The sequence below is a fragment of the Gavia stellata genome, chromosome Z, assembly GCF_030936135.1.
Source record: "Gavia stellata isolate bGavSte3 chromosome Z, bGavSte3.hap2, whole genome shotgun sequence".
NCBI lineage: Eukaryota > Metazoa > Chordata > Aves > Gaviiformes > Gaviidae > Gavia > Gavia stellata.
Window position 1 is genome coordinate 24378370 of NC_082637.1, and position 24650 is coordinate 24403019.

General features: G+C 37.2%; 1 protein-coding gene across 1 annotated transcript in view; it reads right to left on the reverse strand.

Annotated features, from left to right (window-relative positions):
* ADAMTS6 (ADAM metallopeptidase with thrombospondin type 1 motif 6) overlaps positions 1 to 24650 on the reverse strand; it is a 147230-nt gene that overhangs the window by 119058 nt on the left and 3522 nt on the right. The window contains exons 3-6 of the mRNA XM_059833778.1: positions 19098 to 19266; positions 13613 to 13827; positions 13004 to 13087; positions 12374 to 12519 (exon numbers count right to left, since the gene is read on the reverse strand). Of these exons, the coding sequence (XP_059689761.1) occupies positions 12374 to 12519; positions 13004 to 13087; positions 13613 to 13827; positions 19098 to 19266 (614 nt within the window). The remainder of the gene's footprint in view (positions 1 to 12373; positions 12520 to 13003; positions 13088 to 13612; positions 13828 to 19097; positions 19267 to 24650) is intronic.

A 24650-nucleotide genomic window follows, 5' to 3' on the forward strand; every position in this document is an offset into this window, starting at 1 on the left:
AGTGAATTTAATATGGAAATGGGTACAACTTCAGAGAAAATACCATCCCTAATTTTAAAAAGGTTAAGACACTCATGCACCTAACTTCATCAATCCACATTTTAAAGCTGCAAAGTATTTCAAAAAGTTATTAAGCAGCATGGAACAAACAGTGCTCACTGAGGTTTTACACGACTATTTCCATAATTAGAATGAACAAGCTATGAACTCAAATTGAAATCTTACCCAGATCCTACTGAAATAATGGGCATGCTGCCATTGACCTCAAAGCATAAATAATCATGTCCTTCGTTAGGACAGATGGGTGTAAACTAGCAGAAACTGAAGAATACTGAATACTAAAATTAAATGGATATGATGTTGCCACTAAAAGAATTAATTTACAACCTATGTCCTAATTAAAAGCACATGTTTTTAATGTATTCCCATGTATAAGCAATATAATAAAATGTAGCTATAAAGTTGAGCTAAATAGTCCAGACTGATGTTTAAAATGTGAAGAAAACATGAAAATGTAGTATATTCATGTGTGGCAAGAGAGAGAATTTACGCAACACATCACAGGCAAAATCCAAAATTGGTGAAAATCCAGGGTAGAAATTGGCCTAATATGTTTTTCTGGATTGTTAAGAATGAGGAGCACAGCTACTCACTTGCATATGTATTATTCTGCCAGTCATTGTAAGTTGTGAAAATAATAACAGCCCTGATTTTGTACTTAAGCAAGAGAGGGGAAAAAAAGAAAAAAGGTAAGAATGCTAGGATTCTACTCAGACTACTAAGAAAAATTAAAAATAAGATATTTTTAAACTAGTCTATGTTCTTTATAAAAAAGAAGGCAAAATATGTCGTTTCAAACTGCTAGAAAGCCCTTCCTCAGATATCTGGCCAAGCAGTAACTGAGTGTTCTAACAGATACCCCAAACTATTACCACCAAACATTTCCTGGAAAAACTATCATTTGAATAGTTTTATGACCCTTTGTGCAACTCAGAAGGTAAATGCCTGGAGGAAAAAAAAGGTGAAAAAAATAGAGCATACGAAGTATTTTTCATTAATTTTTTTCTTCTGTAGTAAGTCTAGCGTGTAAAAGTAAAAGTTTTGTTTGTAAACTACAGCAGGCATTAATATACCATTACTATCAACAGCAAATGTAGTTTGATTTTTTTTATGGATTTATTCCAATGCATTTTTAATTACTGAAGATTTCATTGCCTCATTTAGAGAAAGACTTTAACTGAGGGCAGTAAGGAGTTGCACTGCCCACATTGTGCACTGGTAGGTATTCTCAAGTTTTCCAGTTCAGAAAATCATTAGATGTGTAACCAGTTCCACTCAGTGAGCACATCTTCAGAGATGTTTGTGGGATTACACTCAAAACTCCTGTCTTCAACTGAGATAGGAGAATGTTATTTGTCTTTTTACTCAGTATCAAGTATTTCAATCAATCTACCAAAAAAAATTTAAAAAAAAAAAAAAACCAGCTTTCAGACTTGAAGTCTCCAGTCAGAGCATGAAAGTCTGAGCTTTACTCCATGACACCGGTCACTCTTCTGGATTTGGTATTAAATAAAACACATTTTGAACACATTTCGTCCATCTGGAATGGATTAGGCAAACTCTGGGTGTACCTTATACCTTTTCCACCCTTCCACCCTCACAGACTCAAATTTTGTAAATTAAATCAGAATACACATCATCTAACTAATCATCTGTAAACTAAGAGTCAACTAATGGCATCAGAAATTAAAAATAACAGCCTTTTTATTGATTAGAAAACATTCCACTCACACAGTGTGCTTGTTAATTAGCAGCAAATCATGTACTGGTTGACATTTGCCATGCAATAAGCAGTTTTTCAGATTCACATTCTAGCTACTTTATTGTTCCATGTGAGTTCCTTCAAATCCCACAGAGTCTATTTGATTCCTTTCAGCTACAAAATCTAGGAATAAATTTTAAAGATACAATTTACACTAACCTCCTCCCCCCAAACCCCAAAAAAATTCACAGCCAAGAGTGGAAACCTGAACAACATTTCAGGCCTTATTCTGTTAATGTGGGGTGGGGAAACAAAAAAACCCACCCAACAAGTAAGTGTATAACTGTCACATAAAGGGGAATTACGTAATATGCCAACCGATTTTATTAATTCCCAACTATTTCATATTTTTTCTCTATTGCCTGTGTTATCTAATATGATTTTCTACCATCATTTCACAGCCTACAGCCTCTCAGCTCACAAAAAAGACATACAGAAAATCAATGAGGGAGAATTCTCCACTGAAATCTTTGCATATGTTTTATCTCCCACTGAACATGCAGGGCTTGCAACCTTGGAAATCTTTGCAAGAAGTTAAGAAGCCCAGAAAATAGTGGAAAAGTGCCTCAGAAAAGAAGAATAATAATCTTGAACCTGCAGGAGGAAAGGAATGTGCAGAGTCCTGGCTAGACCCACCTCACTATCAAACGCCTTAACGAGTACAGAACCTGATGGGGAGGCATTACTTGTTATTACAGGATAAAAATAGACCAGTATGTATCTAAAGCAAATCATCTACATGCAGAGACCCTGTATTACTGTAATGGCTCACAGTTGCTAACGCTGCATCTCTCAGCCACATCTTCTCTTTTGTCAATCTTAGAGTAGTCATTCCAAAGAATATGCCTTAGGACAGTGGAGACCCACGAAATGTTTTTGACACAAGAGTAAGAATATGTGAACTGTGGTACCAGCGCTACATCTAGCAACATACTCATTCTGTCAGTGATCAGTAGCAGGTCTCTAAAAAGGAGTGAAAGGAACATACCATGTATAGAAACCCTAGTACATATATCCCTATTGTGCAAGCACCACGCAAACAACATCAAATACCATACTTTCCTCAATCTGCTGTAGCAGAGTCCTAGTACATTTCAAGTTTGTTTGGGTTTTTTTTCCAAATACATCACTTTGAATATGCTGATAGATTTTTCACTTACACCCCTTTAATTCCCTGAAAACAAAGAGGCATGGGGACCTTACTGTTATTATTTTGAAAGTGGTCTCCTCACATTTTAAATATCTGCAGAGACAGACATTAAGGGCAACATATATATCTCAGCTTTCCAATCCTCTCTCTCAGAGGAGTAATCTTATACACTTAGTCTCCAGGACACTAAGTCAATGGACAATTTTATGATTTTTGCCCAAAAATCAACTAAGGAAAAACAGCCTCCTGTCAGGGGCTTAAATTAACTGCAGGGAATTCCTGCAGAACAAGTTGAAAAGCTGCATAAAAAACAAGGGTGAAAACTGCTTAATGAACTAAGTGTTAAGGAAGTAAGAAGCAAACAGATACAACTAACATCAGAATTACTTCTTTAAATCGGAGCCCTTCTCATTAACAGAGGAAGAAACCTTAGAATAAGGATCAGAGACAGGGCCTTCATGGGAACAGAAATGCTTTGAATGTCCAAATTTCTTGGACAAGGCTAGGAAATTGTCCTGACAGAGCAACGTGAAAGTACCTTGTATAGAAAAGAAATCTTTGCAAGAAGTTAAGAAGCCCAGAAAATAGTGGAAAAGTGCCTCAGAAAAGAATAATAATAATCTTGAACCTGCAGGAGGAAAGGAATGTGCAGAGTCCTGGCTAGACCCACCTCACTATCAAACGCCTTAACTAGTACAGAACCGGATGGGGAGGCATTACTTGTTATTACAGGATAAAAATGTATTACTAACCTACAAACAACTGACTTGCAAAAGGGTAACTGTGTCCATAAAATACATTTCCTTTTAGGACTGCTATAAGGACAATGCAACTACCAAGTCATCCCCCGCTGCCTAAAACCCCTTAATGTTACAAAAAAATGAAAGGCATGATTGTGGTCAGCTCTGCACAGGTATGCAAAATGAAACAAGAAACTTTTTGCCCTTCTCAAGGATCTACAGCAATGCCAGAAACATTGCAGTTCTTTAGATTAAGAACCGTAAGATTTGCAGGAGTTTAGGATTGCTGCCATATATATACAACTCCCGCCCCCTTAGAAAAACTGGCAGCACTGGCCTGCACAGGTGATGCATATCTCACAGACAAATGAAAGATAGTATACCTTGCCCACAAGGGCACATCAATGAGGGAATGACTAACTGAAGCATTGTGAAATTAATCTAGTACATAAAAAATAAACATAAAACAGTTCTGTAAAATTTCTCTCCTTGAAAGATTTGAAAAATCCACCAATTGTGTAATAATGCTAATGCTTCCCATATGGGCTTTAGCAGTGTTGCTAGAGACGTGTTGCATACTAACACCAGGGTTAATGCTAACAGCAGCCATACCACACTGCTTAGCAAAACACTTGCTGAATTACAAGTACAGTGGTACCTGGCAAAAATACAGGAGTCTGTATTAATAGAGAGTTCACAGAATCACAGAATCACTAAGGTTGGAAAAGACCTGGAAGATCATCAAGTCCAACCATCAACCAAAACCAACACCACCATGCCCATTAAACCATGTCCCACAATGCTTCATCCACACGTTCCTTGAACACCTCCAGTGAGGGTGACTCCACCACTTCCCTGGGCAGCTTATTCCAGTGTCTCACCACTCTCCCAGTAAAGAAATTTTTTCTAATATCCAGTCTAAACCTCCCTTGGTGCAGCTTGGGGCCATTTTCTCTCATTCTATCACTAGTCACTTGGGAGAAGAGACCAACACCCACCTCTCTGCAACCCCCTTTCAAGTAATTGTAGAGAGCAATAAGGTCTCCCCTCAGCCTCCTCTTCTCCAGACTGAACAACCCCAGTTCCCTCAGCCGCTCCTCATAAGACTTGTGCTCCAGACCCCTCACCAGCTTCGTCGCCCTTCTCTGGACACGCTCCAGCACCTCTATGTCCTTCTTGTAGTGAGGGGCCCAAAACTGAACACAGGATTCGAGATGCGGCCTCACCAGCGCCAAGTACAGGGGCACAATCACCTCCCTCCTCCTGCTGACCACACTATTTCTGATACAGGCCAGGATGCCGTTGGCCTTCTTGGCCACCTGGGCACACTGCTGGCTCATATTCAGCCGGCTGTCAATCAACACCCCCAGGTTCTTTTCTGCCGGGCAGCTTTCCAGCCACTCTTCCCCAAGCATGTAGCATTGCATGGGGTTGTTGTGACCCAAGTGCAGGACCCGGCACTTGGCCTTGTTGAACCTCATCCAATTGGCCTGGGCCCATCGATCCAGCCTGTCCAGATCCCTCTGCAGAGCCTTCCCACCCTCCAGCAGATCAACACTCCCACCCAACTTGGTGTCGTCTGCAATCTTGCTGAGGGTGCACTCAATCCCCTCATCCAGATCATCGATAAAGATATGAAACAAGACCAGCCCCAAAACTGAGCCCTGGGGGACTCCGCTTGTGACCGGACGCCAACTGGATTTCACTCCATTCACCACAACTCTCTGGGCACGGCCGTCCAGACAGTTTTTTACCCAGCGAAGAGTGCACCTGTCTAAGCCACGATTTGCCAGCTTCTCCAGGAGAATACTGTGGGGGACAGTGTCGAAGGCTTTGCTGAATTCCAGGTAGACAACATCCACAGCCTTTCCCTCATCCACTGGGCGGGTCACCTGGTCATAGAAGGAGCTCATTCACTGTCTCTCAAAAATTAACATGTACAAGCCCATGTAAAATCCAGAGAAACAGAAAAATTACACCATCTCTGGTACTGAACATTTTTACTGACATTAATCTAATCTACAAATCGAGTTGTATTTGGCTTAATCAATAAAAAAAATCTTATGTCCTTGATTCTTTATTCAAGCAAATAAAGATTCCTCCAACAAAGTACATCAGTTCAGTTGGGCTGCGGAATAAATTGTTGCTAAAGCAGTAAACCACTCTTAAAACTAACTCAAGTGGACTCCAATCCAAGTAGAAGATTTTTGTATTTCAAGATATAAGTCATTAATTTCAGAAGCTGTACCTACATAAATGCATCTCTAACAGTATACCAGAGGGGGTCAGGGAGGAAAAAAAAAAAAAAGAAAGGATACAGGTTTACAGACTCAAAATTAAAACTTTATGACTTTTTTTGCATGGAATCACTTATGTTCTTATAAAAGCACTGTAGCTGCATCAAAGAGGTCTCAATGCTTTTGTCAAGCATAGTGGACTTGGTTTTCTTTTTAAAAAACATAAAAGAAACTCTTGGTATGTGATGCTACCAACAGGAGATGACATTTCATGCAACAACTTTTGAGAAGTACTATGTCTTTAAGTGAGTAAGGTTTCAAATACTTCTCTGTTTAATTGTATCTCAAAGATACAATTAAAAGACCGGTTTTGGGACCGGTCTTGTTTAATGTCTTCATTGATGATCTGGATGAGGGGATAGAGTGCTCCCTCAGCAAGTTTGCAGACGACACCAAGTTGGGAGGGAGTGTTGATCTGCTTGAGGGTAGGAAGGCTCTGCTGAGGGATCTGGACAGGCTGGATCGATGGGCTGAGGCCAACCGGATGAAGTTCAATAAGGCCAAGTGCCGGGTCCTGCACTTGGGTCACAACAACCCCATGCAATGCTACAGGCTTGGGGATGAGTGGCTGGAAAGTTCCCCTGCAGAAAAGGACCTGGGGGTGTTGATCGACAGCCGGCTGAATATGAGCCAGCAGTGTGCCCAGGTGGCCAAGAAGGCCAACGGCATCCTGGCCTGTATCAGAAATGGTGTGGCCAGCAGGAGCAGGGAGGTGATCATGCCTCTGTACTCGGCTCTGGTGAGGCCGCACCTCGAATCCTGTGTTCAGTTTTGGGCCCCTCACTACAAGAAGGACATAGAGGTGCTGGAGCGTGTCCAGAGAAGGGCGACGAAGCTGGTGAGGGGTCTGGAGCACAAGTCTTATGAGGAGTGGCTGAGGGAACTGGGGTTGTTTAGCCTGGAGAAGAGGAGGCTGAGGGGAGACCTCATCGCTCTCTACAATTACCTGAAAGGGGGTTGCAGAGAGGTGGGTGTTGGTCTCTTCTCCCAAGTGACTAGTGACAGGACTAGAGGAAATGGCCTCAAGTTGCGCCAGGGGAGGTTCAGGCTAGACATTAGGAAAAAGTTCTTCACTGAGAGAGTGGTGAAACACTGGAATAGGCTGCCCAGGGAGGTGGTAGAGTCACCCTCCCTGGAGGTATTCAAGGAGCGTGTGGATGTGGCATTGTCGGATGTAGCTTGATGGACATGGTGCTGTGTGGTGTTGGGTGGGTTGTGGCTTGTTATTGTTGTTGTGTGGCGTGGTTTTTTTTTTTTTGTGGGTTTTTTGATGTTGTGTGTTTTTTTTTTTTTTTTTTTTTTTTTCCCCAGGTTGGACTCGATGATCTTACAGGTCTTTTCCAACCGTACTGATTCTGTGATTCTGTGATTCTGTGACCAAGTTCTGCCCCTTTAGAGACACCCCCAGCATCTCAACTTCCCCCTGAAACTTTCCTTTCTATGGGCTGTTTCGTACACCTTTTACTTGATCTACTGACACACCAGGAAGCAAATTAATAGCTCCAGATCTTCCCTCCCAGCTGCAAAGTTTAGAGAGTCAGTCACACATGTCATTTGGAAAACCAGCTATTTAGTACCTGGACAAATCAAATTAACCAGCTTGAGCTATATATAGAAATGCAGTACTAGAGAACTCTTAGGGTGTAAAAGGAAAAAAAAAACAAAGGCATTTTTAAAATTTTGTCATCTTTTCCTCCACCCCTGCTACAAAGTGTAACCTAGAACACAACCTTCCGGCCCTTACCATTCTGTGCAGGTTCACAGGACAAGGAATAGTTTTGTTCATAATGTATATGCTTGCAAGTTAACCAAGGTATTGCTGAGGAATTCCATAATTCCTACTTTAACATCTGTAAGATCAAGAGAAGGAAGCAACTGATTGAAATGGAAAGGAAGCTGGGTTATGTGTTCTTCAAAAATAAGTAACAGTATCATAGTGTACATTATGAACTCCGAAGTTTCGTGTTTTTCAAGCAAACTATGGAGACTATTTATTTGAGAGTTTCTGAAGAAACAACAAGAGGAAGCAGGCCACCAATGAAGGTTAAAGAAAAAAAATAACTAATAAACAAGAACTAACTTCAAAAAGGCAAATGGATACTTCTACGCTGGGGGTAGCATGCACAAGGAGAATATACAGAGACTCTCAAAACTTACACTGAGTCGTAAAATGACAAATCTGAGAATCTGACATTGTGCTAGGAAATAAGATTATCACTTCCGTGATGCAGGAATACAGGAACCAAGTGCAAAGACTACTGTTCGTCTACCAAAAATCTGGAGATATGAGACTCACACAAGTTTTTATCCTACTTTTATTAATTTGTAATATGAACAAATTTTAAGGATTCACTAAGTTTATCTAAAGTCAAAGTCACTTCATGGAGAAAAGAAGACATTGTCTTAACAGCATTACACTATTAAATCAACTTCATAATTAAAACCTGTCTGCTTAGTATTTTACTTTCACCTGCCCCCAAGAACCCAATTTGGACAATTACAGGATAAAATATTAAAGTCTGAGACTTAAACATAGTCTCCAACAGGAAAAAGTACAGGTGAAATTTCAAAGTGTGAGCACTATACAAAAAAAAAAAAAACAGATGTCACTGCTTTAGAACATTAATTCAGTCACAGTCTTATCTTGAAATAACATTAAGCGCTTAAGACTCAGAAAATACAAACAAAAGTTCTGTAAATGAACAAAAGAAGGCAAAAGCACAGTAACACACACAAAAGTACTATCAGTGTTCCGGGTAATTGCTATTCTTGTTATACAAAGTCACCCAATATCTCAAGACTCTGTAATAAGCCCTCTGTATAAGGCCTACCACCTACCCTTGACTTCCCATTATAAGAAGGTATCTAATTCTTACGAATTTCAGGGATGCTCAGAAGCTCCCCAGTGAAACTGAAGGAAGATGCTTCTGCTGGCAGTAGTATCAGGAAATGTTCCTACTATCATTTTTATGCCCACAGCATGAAGTCTGGCAGCATTAAAGAAGCTAAGCCAGTCCAAATACTCACCATCGTGAGGTGAGAATGCACATTTTTGTTACCATATTTATGCAAGTAACACCATATTTCCATCACCATGATTTTGCTCTCCTGATTGGGAATCAGGCTTTTGCTTGGACCAGTCTCTTACCTGCCTTATATTTTATTAGCAGCTAAGAAGTTTTCTGCAATCCCCTACCCGCTTAGTAAAATAAGCGCTCTGCAGACTGCAGGGTGCCTGCAGGACCACAACAGAGAAGCCCGTACACCAGGCACACACATGTAGGCTCTTGGCCAAAGACCAGTAGCTTAGCAGTCATGGTAACGTCTCCATGGGACTTACTAGATTAGCTTGGCATACCTCCATGCCAGTGAGGCTACCTGGTTTTAGTATACAGCTAGTTTAGGGTATAAAAGCCTGTCTACACTGGTCAAGCAGACACCCCTAGTGATTTAGCACCCTTAATACTGTTGGGTTTTTTTTCCCAGATCAGAGCATGCCATCTTTGAAAGTGTCATGGAAGAAAGTCATCTGTTGGTAAGAAAAGCTGAGGTGCTGTCATCATTTGCACAGATGAAGATAATGGCTCCTTTCTTAACAACTTCGTCCCACTTTTCAGATAAAGATTGCTGTAGTTGCAAACTGAAATACTCAGCTAGGACTAGGTAATATTTTCAAATACATCAATTACTTACTGAAAAATCTGGTTTTGATCAACACAAAACTATTCATAATGTTGAACTGAAACTTTCCTACTTTCCATAAAACAGTAATACACACAATGACCAAAAATGGTTCCAGTGTCAAATTCAATGAAAATGTAATTACCCCATACAAAGCAGAGCAGCATCAGTGGGACAGATTCAAGAAACTGCTTTCAAAACACTACTAACAGTGGCTAAAAATAACTTAATATTTGGTAGTATAGGTTCAAATTCCTTCAGGTAGAAGAGGATATTAAAAGCCCTCTCCAACACATTAGGAGTTTAAAGCACTGTAGCTATAGCCTTCTCTTTCACATATCATGCATTAACTCTGGTTTATCAGGTGAGAGATCCAAAACAGAATGCAAACAAGCATGTTACCATTTCAGTAATTCATTTAGAATTAATTTAAATTAATGGATTTACATGTTTATATTAATATAAATTGATCTTTACTCATTCCAACCTAAAAAAAGAAAAATCCATTCTTCACATATGCTGATACATTTTATTGGTAAGAGCCAGGATAGGTAGCAGTTTCAGTAAAAGCCGGACTGATCCATTCAAATTGATTCCTGTAGCCTTTGGGACTATTTTTAGAAATTACAATTATTATAGTAAATAAATGAATACAAGCATTCTATCGTGAAAGCATACATAACTGAACTTAAAAGTTCAGCGATGCTTTATAAAGGTAAGTATTACGAGCCTGCAGATAAAACACTGCGGCACTTTGTTGATTTGAAATATAGGTATGTACTTAGAAGTGTAAATTTCTTATAAAAATAACTTCCAAGTTTACTTCTAACTCTTATGCCCTTTTTATAAGATAGCATACACAAACCCTAAAGAAACTCTGCAGCATACTTACATAATTACTAAGCCCCCATAATGAAGAATAAAATAAGTCCTCAATATTTACTACTTCTTGCTGAAGAAACTTAATTTTCAGTGGGTATTATTCATGTTTTCTGAAAACTTCCTCCTTGTGCAGTTAAAGGCCTGCAAGTTAGCGCTGACTTAAGCCTTTGTCTGAACACAGAACTGTTCATAACTACACTGGGAACATCCTACCAGAACAGGGAAGCCAGTACAGAATATACAGTAATAAAACATATTAAAGCACAACAGTGAAAGAAAATAAACAACTGTGCTTTGCAGTGCCAGAATAACACTAACAAAACATCAAGCTATTCAGCCGTAACAGTAAAAATACAGTGTTGCAAACGCAGCTTATACATACCAATGGAGGGGCTTCAGCTGACACAACCATACCACCTACAGATTATACTTTTTCACTCACTGCCTAAATTATACCAGTAAAAGCTTGATGTGTAGCACAACTATAAAGTTATATTTCATTTCACATGTAAGCAGTCTAGTGAAGGAATTACTTATATGCAAAAAAATCGAGCATAAACGAAGGCTTTTGTGAAAAATAAAGATCTTAGAATGCAACCATATTTTATTTTGAATTTCATTCCATTTATTTTTATTAGAGACTTTAATATTTTTTTAAACTTCTTGGACTATAGCAGCTCTCTAAACTACTCTGGTATTTAATCATTCTAATTGTTACTATATAGTATTAATGACTACATGTAACAATTACATTTGAAATATGACTGCAAAAATACATGCAAGTGATTCATTAGCTCTTCTTTGCTCTCCAAAAAAAAAAAAATTGTTCCTTATACAAAACAAAACCAAAAAACACCACCCATCCCAAAAAAATCCAGCTACTTTTACACCTTTTACACAAAATTCTAGAAAAGATCCATTATTTTAATCACTATTTAAAGATTTTCTGCAGTGAACACAACGATTCCACAAATTGGTCACATACAAAGCAGTAAAGAATTTGTCCTGGAAAGCAGAAACTATAATAAAAAGATCCTAATCCAAATTAGTGCTGCTGCACCTGCTGCTATTTAAACAAAACAGAAAAGAATAAATAGTGTCTTTAAACAATGGGGAAACTGATCTCCTAATAAAGTACAGTAGCCTATCCATAACTGCAAAGGACAAACAGGAATATGTTTATCAGGATTGCAAGATTATAAACTGTGTTGAATTTATCACAGTAATAGTGGAATGGAAGCAAACAAATGGGCACATATGCAGGCTTTGAAACTACCTATTAAAACTGTCAGTTCTCATCTTAATTAAGCATAATAAATGAAAACAGCTACAAAGCAGATTCTCACAGTGCCTGAATCTGCAAGAACCTGTTTTTCAGAAGAAATACTATTACAGTAGTTGAGGTTCTGGCTTGAAATTCTTATAAAAACATTACATACGGTTAACAGAACATTTTCCATACAGTTTTGTTCTCCATAATCTTAGGAATTCTTTTCAATTATAAAAGTATAAAATGTTCAGTAGGATCCATCTGTTCTACTGGAATACTTTGCATTGGCAATTATGAAGCAAAAATAACAGCAGAAGCAAGTAATTTGCAGATCTTACTTTCCCAAATTCTTAAGCTGTAGTTTAATAGTCTGATATATTTAAGATAAGCCATCTATTAATCTTCCTCCTCTTCAGATTGCCTAGCAATTATATTACTTTACAACTAGCCTCTAAATATATATATATCAGGTAAGAACAAGAAAGCTACAGAAATAAAATAAAATAAACACAATACTTATAATAACCATACCTAGTAATAAGAACCGCATTATCATGGTGGGCAATCCCATTTTCTGGAATGGTGTTTCCATCACTTTGGTGGGAGAGAATGGATTTCTGCCACTTACAGAAGCTATCGAGGGACTTGTCTGCATGGTGGTTTATCTCCAAGTTTGGCTGCAATACAACATGCATACCAGAAATGTTCCAAACAAATTACTAAGGTCAGTTGTTAAGCCTTTTGAAAACTAAAATGGGACTATAATTAGAAGCAGTGGTTTCTAGGAATAAACTCTTCTTGCCAAATTTTATCTCTGCAAAATCTGACCCCAAGTTCAGCTGTGTATTACTGAACAGGCATTCTTTCTGCTCCAAATTTAATAATGATTATGTCAACACAAAAAAAATCAGAATATCAAAATATAGATCTAAAAATACAACTGACTTCCCCGAAGGTGTATTAATATTCACCTGAAGTAAGAAAGATATCTTTGAGATGATACATGAAGAACTGTTTCATCTTGATTAAAGTAGCAAAAGATTACAAGATAGGTTTTGTACTCAGATGCAGCCATTTCAAGCAATAATTAAAAGAAATCTATATTACACAGTAACGTAACTTGTATTTCAGGGATATAAAGCTTAGTGCAACAGCTCTTACCTGATCTTCAGTGAGGACAATTAAACGTGTTACTATAATATTCACAACGTTTCCTAGACTGGAATCACGATAAAGTTTGGCAACCTGACCTCCAGAAAATAAGAAAAGGCAAAAAGTCAGACAAGAAACACTACTTGTTTCCTAAATGGTTAAAAATTAACCCATTTTCTTACTCAGTGTAATTTCATAATGTTAATTATCATTATGACCTAAGAGTTATTTTGGATCAAAAAATGACCATTCAGCAAAACAAACTTCTTGGGTCACACTTTTCAATCAAAATTGTTTATACCTTGTTTCATAATTCATCCAGCACAAGGAGCATTTAGACTGTTGACTTAAACAGAATAGAACTCTATAATCTACATGTAATCATATGAATTCAAAACTAAAGACAAACAATTTAAAAGTGATCACGGCATACTTCTTGACAGAAACAGTACTGCATTTTTCCCACGATGCTAACATTTGCCCTATTTCAACCATTAATTCCTGCAAGCTGATATATATTTTAAAGCATTATTCATGCCAATAAATAAATATTTTACAGTTGCTTTATCATTTCAGTACATGCATATTGATATGAACACAGAGAGGGATGAAACTTACAATATTCATTACACTCAAAATGTAGTGTTCAATGTCTTTGCGACCATGGTATCCCACCATCATTTTGTCTGCTACTACCAGTGTTTCCACAAATCGTTCAAGGCTTACTGATCTCTTCTGTCGACTATGACTACTTAATGTGTCGTTGACTGGAAGTGAAGTTGGAAAAGCAGATGCATCACTCATCCACCAAGGTTTACTGCTTCTTGTGAGGTCTTCTAGGAAGAACCAAAATAATTAAACACTTCAGATGGGTCACCAGTAAAACTCATTCAAATGCACCTGTTTTATGTAGAGAATACCATCCTCAAGCTTCTAAAAGGAAGTCTTTCTTGAGGCAAAAAAAAATTAAATTTATTATCTAATTTTTTTTTATTTTAAAATACCTTATATAATGGAAAACCAACTTTGACTTCTAATATTCTCAACTCTCCTTAACTTGACTTAGGATAATAAATCATCCATCTTCTCTTAATGGATCTGATTCCACACATCTATGTAATTTATGTTAATACTAGAGATTAGTTATAATTAACTACAAGCACACATCAGAATTTTAAGGATAAGAACCTTTGGAAAAAACATACTGAAAACCAAAAACTCAAAATTAAGGTAAAAGGTACCAAAATATACTAAGCTGACAAGGCACCAAAAAAGCTTTCTCCTTCCTGTGAACTCTGCAATTATCAGGCAATTATGCTTACATGCCTAATAGTTTCTGGGCCAAATAAATTAATTTTCTCTTCAGAAAGCTATCAGATTCTGTTTTATCTACCTTGTGAATTAACTATAATGGGAAGTTTAAAACGGCCTGACTTGGGATAATTGCTAAAGTTATTTTTAACACTGATTTTAAATCAAATATGTTGATTCTTGTACTTGTTTCACCTAAATATATAGAAAAAATATTTCTTGCATGCAAGTGATTGATTATTAAAAATCCAAACAGCTGTAATTATCAGCAAAACAAACACTACAAACTTCCTTTCAATTTGAATTCCTGTCCTCAGGACAAAATTGAACTCATCCTTCCCTGCCAAACTGGCTACTTTTGTAGGGCCACAAAGGCCCACACAAACCTCAACCTTAAGTTTATCAAAGTATATTACTAGTCTGGGTTTACCTAACTAGGATTTCAAAATATCTAAGGTATTCTTGCTAGTTATGGATGAACATAAGAACATTAACAGTTAGATATATTTATAATTGTCTGAACAGGACTGCTCAAGTGAGCAATTTCTGAGATGCATCCTTACCTCTGCTAAAACAGGTTCAGTTAAGGATGAGTTGAGATGCAACCAGTACCTTCCGTGAAAAAGCAATGCTTTATGCACTTCAACTAAGCACACTATTTTCTAAAAGCAATAACTACACCACAAAGAATGCATGTTCAGGTCAAAACCAGGAATACAAAGCTTCAGCATTCCCACTGTTCCAGTGTTTCATAATTTTTGAGGCCACAGTGTTGGCTTTAAAAGGTGCATATTTTAGAGAAGTCAAAGAATGAAAATAAACCCGGTAGTTGAAAAAATGCCGCTAAGAAAATTGTCCTCATTCTGCAATGGTTATAATCCATTCTAAAAAACTGTATTAAGTATTAAAGTCTGTTGAGGATTCTATAATGAATACTAAGCTTTTTCGTGTTTTTCATCTTTAGTGTAGGAAATTCAAAGTTGTTTTAATTGTTCAAAGATTTTCATCTCACTTAAACAGTGGTTTAGGAATGTCTGGAATTTTCTCTGACAGCTTCTGTACTGAAATTTCTAAAAATCTACTCTTCCTTTTCAAATAACAAATGGTGACATTTGAGGGTTTCTGATGCTCTTAAGAGTGATAAAAGTACTTTAGAAATGCAATACTGCTTCCACATTCATTCATAGTTTTTCACTCAAAGTTGCAAATCTATTCTAAACATTTGAAAACTGATGAGCTCATGCAGAAAACTTTCAGAGAAAAAAAGAAAAAATTATTTTGGACTCATCTTGATAGTGTCTTTCAAACAAAGGTCTCAGAAGACTTCACAAAAACAAACATTTCTCCTTTTCTTACCACATGAGCAGCTTAGGCTTCAGCTGGTCTCAAAGTAAAACGAAAGCTGGGAACAATCCTGACTACTTAGGCTCACACTCCAGGATCTATCCATGCTTATACTGTTTTACTTTAAAAACACTAAATAATGCTGACTGAACTTATTTTAAGAAGCTAAAACATGTCAATAAAAGTTTGCAATATATTTAACAAAAACAGTTCTGTGGCATGTTATGTCATTTTTCCACCATATTCCCAGATATAAAAAGAAAAAAATTAAACTTCATTAACATCAAACATAGCTATCAGGAAGTAAAAAAAGCAAAAATGGAAAGAAAAAAAAACCAACCACAGAAAAACACTGTAATTAACCCCAAAATAATGATTACAAAAGCTGGCGATTAGGTTTTAAATTGCAACTGAAAAGAAATCCAAATGTGTATAGACATAGAGTTCACAACTATGGTACCCAAATTTTCCTAAGTCAGTCCTCTAAAGGAGTTAGGTGGGGGTAAAAGTGGAGAGAGAAGAGAGACCACAAACAGAAAAGATATCAAAATGCAATAGAAAGCTACTTATGTAAGATGCAACTATGAGAATATTTTGAAGTGAAGCATTACGTGCTGATTTTTTCTTACTATTTTAACATCATTATTTAACATACATACAAGCAATTTTTCATTTTAGAATACACCGACTGTAAAGTCTGGCATGAGAAAAACCACTACATAAGGCAGCATATAGTCGAGCCATCCCTAAATAATCTGCCACTCTGCAGCTTTCATATGTCAACTTTGTTGTTTCTCAATCCCATCCAAACACAGCATTCTGCAAGATAACCCAGTGGCCTCAAATCCCATTGATGCAACTGGATTTTGACAGTGGTCAACTTCTTACCAAGGCCTTAACGATTTCAGCTATATGTAATAAAACATAGTTAACTTGGTGACGATACAGACATGAAATAGTAATTTAACGTTTTTTTTTTTTTAAACATTCTTACATCTAACTGCTTAAAATCTAATTTAGGTTATGAAAATGTATTCCATTATGTTCTTATCTGAATCTGCCTGCCTCTCCATTTCTTCTCTTGTATTAGCCACCATAATTCTACTATCAACTATGAAGTAGTCTATCGCTTGCTCATCCCAACCAATCTGACCATCCTTTCACCAAATTCGCCACCCCATTTTCTATTAATTATTGCAATTCTTTTCAAAAAGGTCAGAAGTAACACTCCCCTTGTCTCCATCCACACTTCAAAATCCTGACCACTTTCCTGATACAGAACAGGTACGTGATAAATTTAGGTCTAGATTACTGTAAGGGAAATTTGCCACACCATGAACAGTGGCACAGCTATACAAGCAGATACCTCCCAGCATACTATACGGGCAAAACTGTTTTGAAGGTAAAGTTAAAATCAGTCTCCAGACAAAATAAATTATATACTGCCGAAAGGCAGCTACAGGTTTGTTACGACTGCATTTTAAAACACAAAATTGGACTGCTCAAAACTTCTAAAACCAGTCAAATGCCCTGAAGATTACTGTAAACCTGGCTTTAGTCCTAGGGTCTGAAAGCTCTGAAACTGAAAATTAATATTTGATTTTGCTTTTTAGAAATTCTGGGGATGCTTTGGATGCCATGTCACTTTGAGATAAAGCTGCAACAGTGCTCAGAAAACAAGTTTAAATAGTTTTGGTACCCGTGAGAACATTAAAATAGCACATCATCTGGAAAAGTAAGACCTTGCAGTTTTGAGGGAGAGCAAATTTTTTCAGAAATTTTCATGGAATGGAAGTAGTATACAGAACAACAGGAAAAGGAGAAACTGACATGAATGAGCATGATAGTAGTCTCAGGCTTGTAAAAAGCAGTGCTTTAGTACTTCAATAATTAACGACTTCAGGATGTGACAGATATGAAAACTCAGGAAATACACAGGAGCTTCCAAGAACAAAGGCAGCATCAAATATGCAAAGGAAAAAATGCTGAAGATTACTGCACGTTTCACAAAAAATGCAGGCAAGAGGCATAGCTCTGATCAACCTATGATCCATACGACAGATACCACTAGAACGACTAAATGCAACCTGACCAAACTAGCTGCCACTGCTTTGTCCTCACTTGGAGGAGAATGACTTCCTAAGCATTAATCTAGGAGATAACATCTGGCAGAGGCCAATATCCTTTCTTTTTCTAGGGATATAATAATGGTAACAACTGCATCATCCTACACTTCATAATCCTTCCACTTATTTCAAGAGGCTTAAGTGACAGCTTTCCCTATAAAATGAACATACATTAGTACTTTTATTTTACAATCAGTTAGCAGGCAGCAATAGTTAGGAGACTTGTTTTGCAATATTAGAAGCACATAGATGGAATAATGCTTCCAAACCAAAACAGAAGTTACATTCATGAAGTCTGACATTCCCTAAACACAGTTAACTGAAACAGTCAGGAAAAACTGTCTCCCAAGCATGGGCCTTTGTAGACAATCTGTATTGTAAGTTTAGTCAGCTGGTGCCAGTAAAAGTTACAACCTCCAAAAGAAGCTGAAATAAGTTACATCAATGAACAGTGATATTATTTTATTTTAAGACTGGTATTTGTCAGCCTGCCCTGTGCACTGAATCTCATGGAATACAACTGTGCAGGAATGAACTTTTAAGAACAAGCTATTTCTGAGATATAAACAAATGACAAGGTTAGAACATTTCTCTGTTATGTAAAAACCCCATCATTTTAGTGCTCTAAAATAACTTGAAGACAGCATGGAGTAAATCTGTCAAGAAGTTAAGTTTTCAGCTTCAGTTTAAACAAGTGAAAATCATGTCAAAGAGTACTTGAAAAGTGTGTTTGTGGAAGTTAAAACTGCTTTACAAGGAAAATATCTCTCAATCAAAAGTATATAATCCTTCCATAACACATCTGTAAATCACATACTCAACTATTACGGAATAATGTTAATCCACTGAACCAAAAGCCAGTATCAAAACACCATAAACCTCCGTAAACAGGAAATATGTAGACTCCAGTTCCAAATGTATTACTAATCATAACACCAACACATTTCTTGCATGTCAAGTTTCCTCAAATGAGATGGAACACTTACTAAACATTGAGCTGTAATACTTAGTCACTCAATCATGCATTCCAGCTGGGGAACAAAGTACATGTATAGCACTTTAAGGAGGAAGCTTGTACTCATTACTACCACTGTACACAACACAGGTATAAAACAACAGTGTCTCAGTTTTTGAAAGAACTATAGTCTTGAACTGAATCTGAAAAAAAAAGCACAGCTACTTTTCAATAGAGCACACTGCATCACCAAAAAGGACGATTCCCATTGCTACGTTCTCCACTCTCTTATGTGTGAACCAAGCAAGACTTCAAAATACATCTTAAGTTATAATTTTTTAAAGGAATGACACTCGTACTAATTTACCTGAGACTCCACAGTGACTGTGATCATAGAGATGTTGCTGATGCATGGTAGATTTTTTGTATATAACATGAGGATGACCGTTCTCATAATTAAAGTTACTAGAATCTTCTGTAATATTCCTTAAAGGCTCAATAAAATACTCTTCCTCTTCTGTAGCAATGACTCCATGCTTAAATAAGAAAATAAGAAAATAAAAACTTGCAAAAGACAATATAAAATGCCTATTAAAAAGCTTAACTTTAAAAAAAATTTGACTATCATCTGTCTCTGAAGAAATCCACAACTATAAGGCAACACAGAAAACAATGCATGAGCCAGCTCTTCTCCACTGATTTTAGTGGGAGCATGGGTAAGCACCTGTAAGCAACACAATGAGAAAAGAATAAAAGTATCTTTGCCCTATTTCTGGAGTTCTTTCCCATAATTTTTGGTGGATGTGCTAAGAAAGCAAGAGATATTCTTGGTACATGACAAATAATCTCTTCACAGAGATGTTCCAAAACTACATGATTCATATCCATTAAAAGTTACACCAAGCCAAAATGGCCTTGCTCAAATGGTGAGACCTCTATGATGTCATACTGGTAGATGCTTAAAGTACATATTTCATCAAAGAAAAACAGCATGAAGGATTAATTTTAGAACATATATTCAGGGAAAACTTTCAGCATTTTACATCCAGATGCTTAATTCCAAAACTGAACTAGTTATTAAAATTAAATTATTAATATTAACTTAGGATACACTATCTACAAAGCATTTATTCCTTAAAAGGTCTTGCCACAAATCTGCCAAATCCGAGTTGTTGCAGACTGTGCACTAAACCTTGTTCTCCGTAACAAATGAACATTTTTTTCCTCACACTGCACTGCAGAATAGTAGATATTCTACTCTCATAACTTTCACATTTGTGAACTCAGCTTCTTCCAAACAGGAAGTGGTTTATGGAAGAAAAGGGAAATTTCAGACCAACTATGCGATTTCCTGAACCTTCAGCAATTAAAACTGAACTTTAGCAGAAAATCCAGTTTGGGGATCCTTTCAGATATAGAAATATCAGAGAATAAGCACTGACAGAATCCTACACGTTCTATGTGATAAATAAACAATTCTGGTATCTGTATCTAGAAAATTCTGAATGTATGAACTTTCTACACTACGAGAAAGAGCTACTCATCCGGTAGGAGACTGGAAGCAGGAACTTCTGCATTCATATACTAATTTGATGAATCACAAATTTCTACCACACCTTTGATCTGTAAAGCAAGTACTATGCATGAGCCTTTTTTTAAAGGGGTTATTTTTTTCCTCCGATGAGACCTCTACAATCAGCCACAACACCGCTTGCTCCATATCTGCTCTAAATATCCTAAAGCTGTTTCTAAGATCAGGGTTTGCCATTGTACTCGTAGTCAAAGCTCTCATTCTGCTGCTGTTTTGTACATCAAGTGTCTGCTGTTCTTCACTCCTGGAGTAACCAGATTTCAGTAATAGCCTAAAACTTACAAAATAAAAAACCTGTATAACACATGAGAAAGAACAGTGTTTTCCAAACATAACCCTATTATAGATTTTGAAAATATATGTATGAACAGACTACAGCTTTCAATTACACATTCCTTACATAGTGATTATAACAGTAAGTGTTCCTCTTCAGTGGTATTTTTCATTATGAACTCAATTATTTACCCAAGAAGATAGCATCAGGGTCTATATTCACCTGTAAAATGCTGGAATCAAATCCCCCTCACAATGTCTTCTTGTTACTTGGAGTCTAAGATTTTACGAGAAAATAAATCATTTACTGGTACACTGCTGTTTAAATAGTATTGAAAATATAAACCAAATTGTAACTGGGTTTGCCAGATGTGCAGAAAGAACCTTGACAGTCTGGACTGCATGTAGTCTGGATGTCAGACATCTGGGTTCAAGCAAATCCTGAGCCATTATAAGCTCTGGTATTACATTCCCACAGGAAAAGAGTCCTGCAGAGTGGTTCTGGCCAACACCATCGGGCTTGTCCGCTTGCTTCATGCCAAGCCGGAGGAGACAGAGATACCATCCAACCTGTGGCTCTGTCTCTGCAACAGAATGAGTCTTAACCTAAATCTGACTACTCCAAAGCATACATCCTTCATGTCTGTACTCAAGTCCAGCCAGGTTAACAAGTCTAAGCATGAATGAGACATTTCTATCAGATACTGAAACTGATAGTTTTAAGCAGTGAGATGACCTCAGTGGGAGTGAGTCAATTCAGATGCCATAAACAAAACTTAGTTGCAGCATTAATTCTCTAAACAAATTGCGTATTTGCAGGAGCAAATAAGCAAAAACTATTATGAATGTCTGCAAACTATGATCACAGTTCCTACAGGTACCAGCAGTGAAAAAGGTTAGGAGAGTATCACTAACCTTTCCCATGCCTAGTTGACATCTGATCTCATCTGCCCGAACACTACAGTGGTTTAAGGAAAGAGAGACTTTAATAACATTTAGTTGAGGAACTGCAAACAAATTTAGCTTACACCTCCCACCAGGTAGTCCAAATATGTATGTGGTCAGCTGCTGCAGCTAGCCAAGTGATTTGATTAACACTGGAAATGCGCTTGCCCTGCATACGCCATTCACATAAGCCCGGCATACATATACCATTTTAAACCTATTAATTTTGCTTGCAGACAAAACTGTTCTTCTATATTAAACTGATGCAATTGGTCTTGTTGAATCACAGTGACTGATTTTTAAGAAGCGGTCTGAATTCTATACAAAAAAAGTACCTATATCAGTGACAACCACCATTTATTCCGAGCTTAGAAAATTCACATGGCTAGAGATACTTCCATTGTATATGTATTCAGCAATGCCTGATTAATAAATACTGGGAATAACGCTATTATACCCAAACCAACATTCTAAACACCGGCTTTGGCTTATAATTTACTATTTGAGCAAAACACAATTTCAGTTGAAAAAGGAGACTGAAATAATGCCCTTTTAAAGTATTAAAAGGATATTTTTTTTTTTAGTTTTGCTATTTTATTTGAACAGTTTGTAAATTAAACTTCTGCTCCAAAGCATAAGAAATATCATTAAGACATAAGAATGACCAGCAAAAGGTTTTGACAAAATACCACAAATTTAAGAAACAAGCTGAATGCCCCAAGTAGGTTACTAGAAGCAACATTCCCAAGATTATTATCTAAAACAGATTGTTTGAGGTCCTGCATTATCCAATCCCACTACAGACTGCCAACTCCTGCTAACATATATAAGGTCTGGATCCAGCAGTTTGACATGCTCAGACAAATCTGTGAATCCACATGGAGTTCCCCTGAATTTGTGAAAAGGAATCTTTTTCTGTCAGGCTGTCCAGCTGGGGCCTTAACCTCCTTCAGATGGGGGATGTCCATCAGTCACAGAAGCAAACTGAATTATGGAGGACAAGTAACTGCATGCCTTTTCCACACAGTACTACTGTTTTACAGTTTCTGCATGCCTTGAACCTTTCTAGACTTTATGCTTTATCCATTTTTAATATAAAGTAGTAGTAATGGAAGCTTCTGAAAACGTGACAGTGTTGTTCAGTATGCCTACAGCTGGCTATACACTTCAGTGTGGTTTTATGACTGAGGGAAAATATTGCATTAGCTTACTGTGTTCTTAAAGATGAAAAAATAGTGATCTGGCCTGAGACAGTATATCATGGAATCTAACAAGACACCTTAAAACTAGGACAGGGACAGTTTATATATAATTTTCTGAATACTAAGTCTATACTGCAAATACATAGTAGTACCAAAGAGAACTCCAAAGACACTGATCTAGAACACTAAATCCTTTTCAATATAATTTCTGATCTTTAGAAAATATTTTATAAACTAGACACTATTTTAAACATGATTCAAAAATACTGTACTATATGCAGTTTATAATCCATAAAAGTAGATGCATTCTTTATAGTAGAATCAGCTTTCAAATGAGCCAATTTAAGAAGAATATGAATAACATACATATATGAATTTAGGAATACATGAAACAAAAATACATGAAACAAACATGAAGTCTTCCAGGCAAAATAATTCCTCCTTTAACCAAGTAAGGTCATGCTTTTAGCCACAGCCTACTTCTTGTGCTTTCTTTATTGTTTCTGTTTGGATAGAGACATCTGCGCTACCCAGCACAAATGTTACTCAGTGCATGGAACTTCACATGCCATGGAAATACTTGGCCTTTCACATTAAACATTTCCTTGGAACCACAGTAGCCTCAAAATGTGATTTAACCTCTCATTCACCTTCCTAACAATGATCACTTTCCACACTTTTTAAAGTATTTCCCACTACTGGGCTTTTCAGCTCAAAATGAGAAAATCTGCTACTGTGGAAAACTTGTTTGAGCACTCAGTTAAGAGCTTTCACACCTAGCAGAGGACAGAGGTAGGTCAGAAAGCAAAAAGTTTGGTTTCTGCTCAATTCCACTACTATGAGCTCTGAAACTTCTTTTCTTTAAGACTTGCTCCCCTCAGAATTAAGACAAGTTTATTTCCCTTAAGGTGAAGTTCTCTCTTCAGCCAGTCTACCACTGCCTCTTCTCTTCTTTCCTTCAGTATGACATGCCCAGCTTAGGCAACGCCTCAGCCTTATTGCCTTGCACCCAATATCCAAAGGCCCCAAAAGACCACTCGTTGCAGGCTCTTTCATGAGAAGGCCAAACCTGCAATCCATCCACAAATGTAACATCCACTAAAGTAAATACGAGTTTGGAAGCCAGCAAGCCTGCCGGACAAGACCTTCAATTTCCTCACATGACTGCTCACTGGATTATAGAGCTTTCCTCATAACTCCAGACAATTTATGGCATAATCAGGGCCCAGCAGATGGACTGCTGGAATGAAACTTCAGTACGTAGCAGCCTGTAATTCTGGGGCACTTGGTAATGAGAAATATAGAGGGAGAGGCTGAAACAGGAGGGAAATGAACTGACTGCTTGTCACTTTTATTATAATGAAACTGAGAGAAAGCCCTCCTTGTACTCATCTCAGATACAACAAGTGTTCTTCAAAGTCATACAACTTATGTTAATTAGATCATGGTCTTGCCTGACTACCCTGAAAAACTGAACAGAATATCTCAAAACATTTACTAAGGGCAAGAAATTTGACTCATTTGGCAATACTGAAGCCTAACAGAACAACTGGAATAAATGGAATGGTTAAATTTAGCTTGTGAGCAACACTCACTGTTAAAGATTACTACTTGTTTTAGAGTTAAACTTAAAATGACTGGCTTTGAGACAGACATTAATCAAGGACTATGCAGAATGTGACTGGCAGTCTCTTACAGAACAACAATCAGACTGGAAAATACAACGAATGCCTTAAACACGACATACTCTGAACTACCACTCATTCTAAAATAAGCAATATCGTCTTCAATATTCACTGCCAATTGCTTTATTAAACATGTTCTAACCAGCAGCTGTATAAGAAAATATTCGTCAGTAGGAATCATCATTTAAAAATAACTCTGTAATGGATTTATCTGAATGGAGTGG